At 42.6% G+C, this 13,120-nt stretch overlaps 1 protein-coding gene across 1 annotated transcript; it reads left to right on the forward strand.

Annotated features, from left to right (window-relative positions):
- Positions 1-29: 29 nt before the first annotated feature.
- Positions 30-12,886, forward strand: GPN3 (GPN-loop GTPase 3). The gene is made up of 8 exons (XM_041728665.1): positions 30-187; positions 1,211-1,319; positions 7,572-7,739; positions 9,201-9,325; positions 10,768-10,883; positions 11,007-11,103; positions 11,589-11,717; positions 12,277-12,886. The coding sequence occupies exons 1-8, from the start codon at positions 140-142 to the stop codon at positions 12,337-12,339; spliced, it is 855 nt and encodes a 284-aa protein (XP_041584599.1). The 5' UTR covers positions 30-139; the 3' UTR covers positions 12,340-12,886.
- The last annotated feature ends 234 nt before the right edge of the window (positions 12,887-13,120 follow it).

Here is a 13,120-nt window from a genome sequence, read left to right on the forward strand (position 1 = left end):
CGCAAAAGGACTTGGGGCCGCTGTTGGTTGTCACGTGGTGTTCCCGGAACTCAGGGAGCGCCGCGCGAAGGCCGAAGGGAGCGGGGCGGTCGGGCTCCGTGAGGCGTGGCGGGCCCAGCCCGGCCCCGGGAGCGCCGGCATGCCTCGGTACGCGCAGCTCGTCATGGGCCCGGCAGGAAGCGGGAAGGTGAGGCTTTGGCGTTAGAACAGGACAAAAGTCGGAGCTCGTGGGAGGCGGGGGGGCTGTGGTGCTGACGGAGGGACCGGCGGGTGCGTGCACGGGGACCCTGGGGCCGAGCGCTGCTGCAGTCTGGGCTTCGTTGCTCTTTGTTGCGATTTTGAAAGTGGGGGAAATAACAGTGGTTGCTAATGCTTCGAGTATACCTATGCCCCAGGTACTGCGTTTAAACTCCTAACTTATTTCCAGAACAACGTTGTAGGATAGGTCTTGTTCTCATTTTTACAGATGGGAATTTTACAGAAAATGAGACACGGAAAGGTTAAGTTCTTTTCTCAAGATCACACACGGCTGGAGTTTGAATCCAGTTGTGTGTAATCCCAGAATCCGCTCCTGTCTCGCTCATAGAAAGTTCAAGTGAGGTCTCGTTAAATGAGTCTCTCAGAGCTTGAAACATGGACTTCTGGTATTTGAGGCGATTTTAGGAGGTACATGGCCTAACATTAATGAACATTGGATCATATATTGATTGAGCCCCATGTTGGGTGTAGAGAAAACCAGGGGTAAGGCTCCTGGCTGGTTCATTTGGTGGAATATGTGAGTCTTGATTGAGGTCAGTAAATTCTAGAGATCATATATTGAGAAAATTACTCCCTTTTCAATTCTTTCAGTTTGCATTGAAGTGAAATTGTCAGTTTGACACCTGTGTATCTTTAATACTTTCTTTTTTTATGTTTGAGCCCCATGTTGGGTGTAGAGATTCCTTAAAAATAAAATCTCTAGAAAAAAAGAAAAAGTAGAGAAGCGCTTTCACTAAAGTTACTCTTGAGTCTCAGCCAGGTCTGGATCTACAGCGCAGATGTCCTGACTGCCAGCCTAGTATGTGTTTTCAGTCGGCTTTTTGATCAGTGAAGACATAATTTTGGCCTCAGTGGACACTGACCAAGGGATATAGGGTATCCATTTTGGGGGTGTAGGGGTAGCACTACACTGCCTATTGCTTTGACCCCGTGATGCCTTGTGACATTACAGAGCACCTACTGTGCCACTATGGTCCAACACTGCGAAGCCCTCAATCGGTCTGTCCAAGTTGTGAACCTAGATCCTGCAGCAGAACACTTCAACTACTCCGTGATGGCTGGTGAGTCCTGAACAGAGTCTTCCCCCTCCTTCAGGAAAAATGAGGGGGTGGAGAGGCCATGAGTGCTGGCTGCTTGGTACAGAAGGTGAAAACTTAATTATTATAGTCTGCTCCCCTGCTTCATGATGAGATGTGTGACATTATCCTTTCTTCGTCTTAGTTTAAGAATTGAGTAGATTAAAAAAAAAAAAAAAAAGAATTGAGTAGATTCTTCCCTCATACCTCTTTTCTGTCCTTTTTTCCCCCCTTTTGTAAAAGATTTTAGGGGCAGAGAAAAAGGTCCTCCATCCCAGGACCCTGGGATCACCCCCTGAGCCTAAGGCAGACGCTCAACCACTGAGCCACCCAGGCATCCCCCCTTCTGTCCTTCCATGCTTAGCCTGCTGTGGTGAATCGGGTTTACTGCAGGTCATAGTATCAGCAAGCAGCTTAACTGTTTTGTTTTTGTTTTTTTAATTCTTTTAGAGGCGCCTCCTACCCTCTCTCTCGGGGGGGAAAAAAAAGAATTTTTTTAAATTTATGTTTCTTTAGACAGAGAGAATTTTTTTTTTTTTAAGATTTTATTTATTTATCCATGAGAATACACAGAGAGGAGAGAGAGAGAGGCAGAGACACAGGCAGAGGGAGAAGCAGGCTCCACGCAGGAAGCCTGATGTGGGACTCGATCCCAGGTCTCCAGGATCATGCCCTGAACTGTAGGTGACGCTAAACCGCTGAGCCACCAGGGCTGCCTGAGAGAGAGAATCTTAAGCAGGCTCCATGCCCTCCATGCCCAGTGTGGAGCCCAACATGGGGCTTGGTCTCAGAATGGTGAGGTCATACATAACTTGAGCCAAAATCAAGAGTTGGATACTTAACTGACTGAGCCACACAGGTGCCCCTAAAGTAAAATTCTTTCAATTTATTCACTCAGATGTCTTTTGAACACTTACTTTATGCCAGATGCCCAGGTTCTAGCAGAGAACAAGGCAGACATTATCCTTTCATTCATGGACCTCTTAGTGGGGAGATAAGCAAAATGATAAACATTAAAGATTGTCAGGATCCCTGGGTGGCGCAGCGGTTTGGCGCCTGCCTTTGGCCCAGGGCGCGATCCTGGAGACCCGGGATCGAGTCCCACATCGGGCTCCCGGTGCATGGAGCCTGCTTCTCCCTCTGCCTGTGTCTCTGCCTCTCTCTCTCTGTGACTATCATAAATAAATAAAAATTAAAAAAAAAAAAAAAAACTTAAAAAAAAAAAACATTAAAGATTGTGATAATGATTCCAAGTAGTCAATGAGAATGAATAACCTGGAGGTTGCTTTAGAAAGGATAGTCTCAGGAGGGAAGATTTGGGCCCAGACCCAAAGATAGTAATGGGCTTACCAAGCTGGGGAGTAGCCTTCCAAGATGAGGGAAATCAGGTCAATACATAGCCTAGAGATAGGAAGGGGTTTGGTATGTTCCAGAAAAAGCAAAAATATCAATGAGCTAGAGCATAATGAGTGAAGGAAAGTAGTGAGTAGGTGCTAGAAGGACATGAGAAGTTTGAGTTCTATTCTGTTTTCTTAGTCCATTTGAGCTGCCTTAACAAAATACCACAGACAGGGCAACTTAAAAACAACAGAAATATATTTTTTCATGGTTCTGGAGGTTGGAAATCCCAAGATCAGGGTGCCAGCATAGTCAGGTCTGGTGAAGGTCCTCTTTTGGTGGCAGACTGCCAACTCCCCACTATGTCCTCACATGATGGAAGGGAGCAAGCGATCTCTCTCTTATTTTATTTTATTTTTTATTTTTTATTTTACTTTCAGGATTTTACTTATTTGCTCATGAGAAACAGAGAGAGGCAGAGACATGGCCAGAGGGAGAAGCAGGTTCCCTGAGGGGAGTCCGATGCGGGATTCAATCCCAGGACCTTGGGATCACGCCCTGAGCCAAAAGCAGACACTCAACCACTGAGCCACCCACGTGCTCCTGGGGCCTCTTATTAGAGCAATAATCTCATTCATGAGGAACCACCCTCCTGACCTAATTGGCTCCCAAAGGCACCATCTCCTAATATTATCACCTTGAGCATTAGCTTTTCAACATAGGAATTTTAAGGGGAACTAGCATTCAACGTGTAGCATCTGTCAGCAGTGGAATGTCATTAGGATTTAAAGCAGAGGAGAGGGTTGACATCTGATATACGTTTTTAAAGATAACTGGCTCTCAGGTGAAAAATGGACACTAGGAAAAAAAAAAAGAAAAAGAAAAATGGACACTAGGGAGTCAAGAGTAGAAGCAGGGACAAGCAGGATGGCTATTGCAGATGTCTAAGTGGCTTGGACTAATGTAGTCATGGTAGAGATGTAAAGAAGCAGATTCAGTATATACTTTGCAAGTAGAATTAGCATTTTCTGGGAGAGTGAACCAGAACCATTTCGTAGGAAAGGGAGAAATCATCAAGGGTGACTCTTAGATACCTGACATGAACTGCTTGAGTTACTGAAGAGAGTATATTATACCATCTGTTGGAAAGGAAGACAAGTCTGTTTAGGTTTGGGGCAATTCTCTTTGCACTTAGTAAGCTTGAGACATCTGATAGATATCTAAGAGGTGATGTCAAGGAACCAATTGGATATGATAGAGATTCAGGGATAAAGTCTGGTTTGAAGGTATAAATTTTCAAGTCAAAAAATAAAAATAAATTTTCAAGTCAGAAACATATAGACAGAACATAAAGTTCCAGGACTGGATGAGATCCTTTGGGGAAGAAGGAAGGATGGTTAGAGAAAAGAACCCAAGACCAAGCCAGCTTCAAAGTTGTCTACTCTTCAGAGGTCTAGAGTAGGAGGTGGAGTCAGTAAGGTGGGAGAAAGCCAGGAGGAGAGACTGTTTCAGGAAAAACACTTGTGCTTGGTTATTTCAGATATGGCTGTGAAGTTATGAAAGATGAGGATAGAGCAGTGGCCATTAGGTATGGAGACATGGAGATGGAGATGGCTTGCCCCACAGTTCCGGTGGAGTGTTTTGAAGAGTGGCCTGAAGGTGATGCAGTGTCGGTGCAAGAGATGAAGTTTCATTGTGAAAGAAGCAGAGAAGAGGGGTGAGAATTGGAGCGGATAGGAGGGTCAAGGGAGGTTGCTTTTTTTTTTTTTTTTAATAAAAATTTTTTTAAAGATTTTATTTATTCATGAGAGACACAGAAAGACAGGCAGAGACATAGGCAGAGGGAGAAACAGACTCCCTGTGAGGAACCTGATACAGGACTCCATCCCAGGACTCCAGGATCACAACCTGAGCGGAAGGCAGATGCTCAACCACTGAACCACCCAGGTGTCAGGAGGTTGCGTTTTAACATTGGAGGTGCTAACTGGAACGGACTTGATTGCTGAACAGAACAATCCAGTAGAAACAGAAACTGAAAATGCCAACCAGTGGGAATAACTTCAAGAATGGGAAAGGGGAAGAGGATCCCAAACAACTGGAAGATTTTGCCTTCACTAGGAGTGGGATGCTTTTTTTTTTTTTCTTAAAGATTTTTTTTTTGAGTAATCTCTACACCCAGCGTGGGGCTTGAACTCACAACCCCGAGATCAGGAGTTGCACACCTCACTGACTGAGCCACCAGGTGCCCCAGGAGTGGGATGCTCTTTCTGTTGTAACCAAAACGAAGGCAGAGTGGAAGACACCATGTAATACTAGTGGTGGGAATATGGGAAATTCTTTTTTGTCGGCTTCTGATTTCTGTTAATGACATGTGTGCCATCAGGACAGGAGAGTGGCAAGAAGTGGGTGTGAGGTACAAAACAGTTATCTTCATAAGGAAAAGGGATTTAGGGCTCCTGGGTGGCTCAGTCAACTAAGTGTCTTGACTTTTGATTTTGAGTCAGGCTAAGATCTCAGGGTTGTGCCACCGAGCCCTGTGTTAGGCTCTGCAGTGAGTGTAGAGCCTGCTTAAAATTCTCCTAGAGCCTGCTTAAAATTCTCCGTCTCCATCTGCCCCTCAAAAAAAAAAAAAAAAAAGGCTTTGCATTTCTTTGGGATCATTTGCACCCAATAGAAAGCACTCAAGCCAGCTTATGTAAAGGGGGGATTTTTTTTTTTTTTTTTTTTTTTTTTTTTTTTAAGAAGGAATCAGGGATCTCTCACAAAACCCAAGAGCAAGGCTTTATGAGAGACTAGAACTCAGAACAAAAACTAACAAACTGAAGGTGGCTTTCTCGGTCTCTGCCTTTTTTCTCTCTTACCAGCTTTCTCAGCTTCTGGAAGCCCAGTAAGGTACCACCAACTTCAGGTTCATATCACTTTCAGGTCCAGGTGTCTTAATGACTGACTTATGTCCTAGAGTCATCCTTTTAGAAGACCCAATTTTATTGTCCCAACTTGAGTCAGATGTTTATCACTCAGGGAGAGGAAGTGCATAGGAAGTACATATCCACATAAATGTGGCTATGAATGAGGCAATGCTCTGTGAACAGAGATGGTAGGTTTGTGCACAAACGTTAAAAGCCTATGGTAGGGATCCCTGTGTGGTGCGGCGGTTTAGCGCCGGCCTTTGGCCCAGGGTGCGATCCTGGAGACCAGGGATCGAATCCCACATCGGGCTCCAGGTGCATGGAGCCTGCTTCTCCCTCTGCCTATGTCTCTGCCTCTCTCTCTCTCTGTGTGACTATCATAAATAAATTTAAAAAATTAAAAAAAAAAAAAGCCTATGGTAGAAAGTTATAAATACAGATTTCCAAAATTAATAATAAAGGAAAATTATGCAAACACCAGAATTTTTAAGCCCCTGCTGGAGGTGATATAGCTACATTACCTCATAGAGCCTTTATCCTTCTACCCCAGGATATATGATTTGTCTCCCATTTTACAAATAAGGAAAGTGAGGTATGGAAAGGCTAAATAGCTTCCCTGAGGTCACCATGCTAAGAAACATCAATTGATTTTCTTGGTTTGGTTTTAATTATTTTGGAATACATAGTGTATATTGACATGGTTTAAAATGCAAAAGGTACAGAAAAGCGTACAGTAAAATCTCTCTCTCTCAGGTCTGTGTCCTGGTAATTGGCTCCCCTCCTTGGAGACAGCCAGTTTTGCCAGTTTCTAAGGTGTCTTTCCATAGAGAGTTTATGGATATAAAATCAGATATATGTATTATTGTGTATATGTAGTGAACCTTTGTCTTATTGTTGCTGGTGTTCACACAAATGATGGCATTTTTTACACAGAATTCTGCACCTTGCATTTTCCATTTAAAAGTATACCTAGGATGTGGTGCCAGGGTGGTTCAGTCAGTTAAATGTCCAACTCTTGGTTTCAGCTCAGGTCATGATATCGGGTTGTGAGATCGAGCCCTGAGTTGGGCTCCATACTCAGCACAGAGTCTGCATGAAAGTCTCTGCCTCTCTCTCTGCCCCTCCCCCCTGTTCATGTGCACGCACACCCACCCTCTCTCAAATTAATGAATTAAAGTATACTTGAGAGATTATATCACACCCATATTTTAAGAGCTTCTTGGGGATTCCTGGGTGGCTCAGCGGTTCAGCACCTGCCTTTGGCCCAGGGCATGATCCTGGAGATCTGGGGTCAAGTCCCGCATTGGGCTCCCGGCATGGAGCCTGCTTCTCCCTCTGCCTGTGTCTCTGCCTCTCTTTCTTTCTCTATGTCTATCATGAAAAAATAAATAAATCTTTAAAAAAAAAAAAAAAAAAAGAGCTTCTCTTTTTTATGGCTACGTAGGGTTCCATTGTCTGGCTGTTTAATAATTTAATTGGTTCCTACAAACTGCTACAGTGAATAATCATGTACAGAAATAGTTTCACACGTGTTTTTATTTTATTTTTTTTTATTTATTCATGAGAGAGAGAGGCAGAGACATAGGCAGAGAGAGAAGCAGGCTTCTCACAGGGAGCCTGATACAGGACTCAATCCCCGGATTGGGATCACGTCCTGACCCAAAGGCAGACACTCAGCCGCTGAGCCACCCAGGCATCCCACACATGTGTTTTTATATAATTGTTAACTATTGGGGATCCCTGGGTGGCTCAGCAGTTTGGCGCCTGCCTTCAGCCCAATGAGTGATCCTGGAGTCCCAGGATCGAGTCCCATGTCGGGCTCCCTGCATGGAGCCTGCTTCTCCCTCTGCCTATGTCTGCCTCTCTCTCTCTCTGTGTCTCTCATGAATAAATAAATAAAATCTTAAAAAAAATCAATTGTTAACTATCACTAATGAGGACAACAGTTTTTGAATGGCTGTTCTTAGATCCTGGGCCCCATCTTTTGCAGATATTCGGGAACTGATTGAGGTGGATGATGTCATGGAGGATGACTCTCTCCGCTTTGGTCCCAATGGAGGATTGGTATTTTGCATGGAGTACTTTGCCAATAATTTTGACTGGCTAGAGAACTGTCTTGGCCATGTAGAGGACGACTACATCCTTTTTGACTGTCCGGGTAAGTCAGTAATTTGAATATGACATTTTCTTCGAAGTTGTACTAGTTCTGTCCTCAGTGAGAGAAAGTGGATTGAGCCTTGTAGCTCTTAACTAGATTGCAGTGAGGCCCAAAGCTCTTATATATTGGCTTTGAGTTTACTGAGTGCTTAGTTTGTGTGCTGGGAATACCATAGAGACCCCAGCAGCTGTGGTCTTTGCCCTCATGGAGCTCACAGTCTCATGGAGTCGGCAGCACAGTGAGAGTGCTAGACAGAATGAACAAAATCTCCTAGGTGATTATTTAATACTGATTTGTGATAGGTGCTCCACAGGAGTAGCACCAACCATCATCACATAGCAAGAAGATTAGGAGGCTTCTGACCAAGTATGTAAGCTGGGCTTGGGGGGTGAAGGGAGAGAGACTATACCATGGTCCAGGCAGAGGCACAACATGCCAGCGCCTCAAGGCAGGAAGGAATGAGGTGGGTTTGGGACACCAAGAAGTCCAGGGTAGCCGAAGTACTGAAAACCCAGGGGAAGTTCATGAGGTGTGGCTGATAGGGGACAGATCACACACAACTCCTTAAGCCAAATTGTGAGTTTTAGACTTGAGTCTGACCTATCTGTGATCATTTGTGGTTCTCACTTAATTTTCCTTGCTTTTATTTTACTTTATTTTTATATTTTTGTTTTGAGAGAGAGAGAGCACATGCACACACACAAGAGAGAGAATCGTTAGCAGGTTCCGTTCCTAGTGTAGATCCCAACATGGGACTTAATTTTACAACCCTGAGATCATGACCTGAGCCTAAATCAAGAGTCGGACGCTTAACTGGCTGAGCCACCCAGGCACCACCCCCACTTTTTTTTTATTTTTATTTTTTAATTTTTATTTATTTATGATAGTCACACACAGAGAGAGAGAGGCAGAGACACAGGCAGAGGGAGAAGCAGACTCCATGCACCGGGAGCCCGACGTGGGATTCGATTCCGGATCTCCAGGATCGCGCCCTGGGCCAAGGGCAGACGCCAAACCACTGCGCCACCCAGGGATCCCCCCACCTTTTTTTTTTTTTTTTTTTAATTTATTTATGATAGTCACAGAGAGAGAGAGAGAGAGGCAGAGACACAGGCTGAGGAAGAAGCAGGCTCCATGCACCGGGAGCCCGATGTGGGATTCGATCCCGGGTCATCAGGATCGCGCCCTGGGCCAAAGGCAGGCGCCAAACCGTTGCGCCACCCAGGGATCCCCACTTTTTTTTTTTAAAGAGAAAGTATTTTCCCTTGCTTTTAATTGAACCCACAGAAAAGCACATACATCCTAAGCATACAGCTTGATGAATATTCCCCAAAAACACACATCTTTGTAGCACTCAATTTTGACTCCCCTTTTTTAATCATCTTGTGGGAAATTTTTTTACGTGTAGTTTGATGACTATATATTTCCTGTTTATATTAGTCTTGTCATGTTTTTTTGTAGGTCAGATTGAGTTGTATACGCACCTGCCTGTGATGAAACAGCTGGTCCAACAGCTGGAACAGTGGGAGTTCCGAGTCTGTGGAGTTTTTCTTGTTGATTCTCAGTTCATGGTGGAGTCGTTCAAGGTTTGAAGATCCGTCTTGTCTATTTTTTAGTTGTGGGTACAAGCAGATGACAGTCTCCTTTAAGCACTCTGTGATTTCAATACTCTGGACATTTCACAAACTACATTCCAGAATAATTTAGTATTATCCTTTGTTATTCAGTTATTTTAATGACCTATTTTTAACTCAAAAATGATAAGTTATGATATTATATAGATTTGGGGGAGCTACTTAACAAAAATGAGGCAGATGCACATTTCATGTCTGTTTTTTTGTTTTTGTTTTGTTTTTAAGATTTTATTCATTCATGAGAGACACAAGAGAGAGGAACAGAGAGAAGCAGACTCCATGCAGGGAGACCGATGTGGGACTCGATCCCGGGACTCCAGGATCATGCTCTGGGTCAAAGGCAGATGCTCAACCTCTGAGCCACCCAGGTGTCCCTCATGTCTGTTTTTAATTCTTCGAGGGCCTCTTGTCTAATTTATGAACTATATTTTCCATTAATTGCTCTTAAGAATATTCAATCAGAAAAGAGGTTAAGATACCATCTAGGGCGCCTGGGTGGCTCAGTGGTTGAGCATCTGCCTTCGGCTCAGGTTGTGATCTCGGGTTCCTGGGATCAAGTCCCACATTGGGCTCCCCAAAGGGAAGCTTACTTCTTCCTCTGCCTATGTCTCTGCCTCTATCTGTGTCTCTCATGAATAAATAAAATATTTTTTAAAAAAATACCATCTAGGGATCCCTGGGTGGCGCAGCGGTTTAGCGCCTGCCTTTGGCCCAGGACGCGATCCTGGAGACCTGGGATCGAGTCCCACTTCGGGCTCCCGGTGCATGGAGCCTGCTTCTCCCTCTGCCTGTGTCTCTGCCTCTCTATCATCTCTCTCTGTGTGACTATCATAAATTTAAAAAAAAAAAAAAAACATTTAAACTGAGATTTGTGATCACTGTAATTTTTTGAGTGAGGGGAAGGGCAGGGGGAAAGGGAGAAAAAGAATCTTAAGCAGGCTTCATGCCCAGCATGGAGCCCGGTGTGGAGCTTCATCTCAAAACCCTGAGATCACGACCTGAACTGAAATCAAGAGTCGGCCACTTAACCAACTGAGCCACCCAGGTGCCCTCGCCCCGCACCCCCCGCCCCCGCCCCCGTCCTTTTTAAAGATTTTATTTGTAAGTAATATCTACACCCAACATGGGGCTCGAACTTACAACCCAGAGATGAAGAGTCACATGTTCTTCGAACCAAGCCAGGCTGGTGCCCCATGATCACTATAAATTGAATCTACCTCTTCCCTCCTTATTCTCACCTTTGGAAACCAAGTGTCAACCATCCGATTAGTCTTTTCTTTAGGATGAGCATTTCTTTTACTTTGTTCAGCAAAGAGCAAACATCTCTCTTTTATGTGGAGACCAGCAAATCTTGTTGGCAACAGCTCATCTTCCCTTTTCTGTTCCTCCTTCAGTTTATTTCTGGCATCTTGGCAGCCCTGAGTGCTATGATCTCCCTAGAAATTCCACAAGTTAACATCATGACAAAAATGGATCTGCTTAGCAAGAAAGCTAAAAAGGAAATTGAAAAGTGAGTTCACTTCTTCCATTATCATCAGATCTTAATTGCAGAGACGTGAGGTTCTATTAGTCTACAAATCTAGTTTTTTTATTTATTCTTCATTTTATTCATTAGTCTTTCTCATTTTCAAAGATTTTTAGACCCAGACATGTATTCTTTATTAGACGATTCTGCAAGTGACTTAAGAAGCAAAAAATTCAAAAAGTTGACTAAAGCTATATGTGGACTGGTAAGTTTTTGAAGTTTTTTAAAATGACCTGGTCAGCTGTTAACCATAGCCAGTGAGTGGCCACCATTATGGAAAGCACAGTCCTATTTCCTCACAAAGGGGAGGTGGGTGGGGGGCAGGCTGTGGGCAGGCCAGTCAGTAGTTTAATTTAAAAGTAGTTATTAGTGGTAGCCATAATAAGTTAACTGACATGTTTATTGTTCCATACCATTTGGGGAGTTCAGAACTGTCTGTGCCCTTTTGAAATTTATGACGGTTGCTGAATTCAGAGAAGTATCTATGAAACAGTGTCTAGTTAAGTAATAAGTTAATGAGTGTTCTGGGAGGTCAGAGGTCAGGCAAATCAATGATGATTTGTCCCTCCTCCCCCCACACACAAATGTTTTTAATCAGAAATATAAATGGTTGTAGACTAAAATATAAGTTGAAGATTAAGTATTTTGTACAGCTTCTGAATGACCCTTTATGAAATTCCCAACTTGTAGATTGATGACTATAGCATGGTTCGATTTTTGCCTTATGATCAGTCAGATGAAGAAAGCATGAATATTGTATTACAGCATATTGATTTTGCCATTCAGTATGGAGAAGACTTAGAATTCAAAGAACCAAAGGTAAATTTTTTGATTACTGACTTTTGATAATAATGTTTGCCAGCACTTACTGGCCTCCTGCATAATCCCAGCAACTCCTCAGATTTTATCTTAGCAGCAGTAGAAACCTGGGCTTTTCAAGAGGAGGTCTGAAATTGACATCTGTGCTCAACAAGTAGTACCGGTTTTACTCTACCCTTTATTGAGGCACTATAAACCAGCTTCTTTGTCCTCAGGGTATGTGCAAAACGGAGATGAAATCCAGTTGAAATTAGGATGCCCTCACATATGTCAGTGGGAAGCCTGATGGTAGTTGTTGTAGGCCACTACCTCAGCAAATTAGCTGAGAGTCAGCAAGCGTAAACTCAAGTAAAAATGCTTCCAGTGAGATAGAAGTATTTTTCATTTACCATGTAGCTGGAAAAAGTTCTATCAGTCATGCCTTTTGTCACTGTAAAAGACCTACAATGCAGCTGGGCATTATCTACTGGTAGAGTATTACTTGGGAAATATGTAAGCACATACTAGATCTGATTTACGGGAAATGAATATTTTCTGCTTTGTGTTTCTTTTGTGTCAGGAACATGAAGATGAATCTTCTTCTATGTTTGATGAATATTTTCAAGGACACCAAAATGAATGAAGAATTTTTCAGAGTAACTGTATACCTGAAACACTTTCAATTGAACCAAGACATTCTTCTTTTCAAAAGATGCAATACTAGAAAGCTACTTACTTAATGAAAAAGGCAATACTTGGCTCTTTATCAGCAGCATGCCTAAATCAAGTTGTACTTATTTCTGAAATGGCTGGTGTTTCAAGTAGAATCTTTTAGTAGTATTTTTACAGCATCAATTTAGATTTTAAATGTTGAAAGTGAAATGAATGCACATAGATTTGCATATAATATAAATGAGCATCTGTGGTACAGTTAGGACTCAGTCTACCTTTATTTTTCCTGTTTGATTTTTGTTATTTTTGAGGGTTTTTTTGGAGAGGCAGGAATTATTATAACAATATACACATGTGTGTCCAAAGGAAAAAATCTAGGATATAGTTAAGACCATTGCTTATTTGTATGTCTGAATTTTCCTATATTTGAAAATGTATCATTTGTGTAATTAAATGAAAATTAACTTTTAAAAAACATATATGTATATAAATAAAATAGAAAAATAGTGCTAACTTTTCATTACACTCCTGTTTTTTAGTCAGAATCTGAAATACTCATCCAGGGCAAATTTTTGAATGAATAAATTTGCCCAACTGTCAAAATATAGCCAGTGATTTCTTTAAAAATGCAATTGTGTCTGAGCATTTAAAAATTTATACTTTCCTGGAATAATAGCAGATGCACAAAAAAGGCAAAAGACATTTTTTTCTCCTTAAAGAAAAGAATTGCACCTTGATTGAATTGTTTATTT

Source organism: Vulpes lagopus, chromosome 14 (genome assembly GCF_018345385.1).
Source record: "Vulpes lagopus strain Blue_001 chromosome 14, ASM1834538v1, whole genome shotgun sequence".
NCBI classification, from domain to species: Eukaryota; Metazoa; Chordata; class Mammalia; order Carnivora; family Canidae; genus Vulpes; species Vulpes lagopus.

What these genes read in the sequence shown, in the direction of transcription:
- GPN3 (XM_041728665.1), top strand. Translation starts at nt 140, where the DNA reads ATGCCTCGGTACGCGCAGCTCGTCATGGGCCCGGCAGGAAGCGGGAAG. An exon ending in GCCCGGCAGGAAGCGGGAAG is followed by an intron (nt 188 to 1,210) that starts GTGAGGCTTTGG and finishes GTGACATTACAG; the next exon opens with AGCACCTACTGTGCCACTAT. An exon ending in CAACTACTCCGTGATGGCTG is followed by an intron (nt 1,320 to 7,571) that starts GTGAGTCCTGAA and finishes CATCTTTTGCAG; the next exon opens with ATATTCGGGAACTGATTGAG.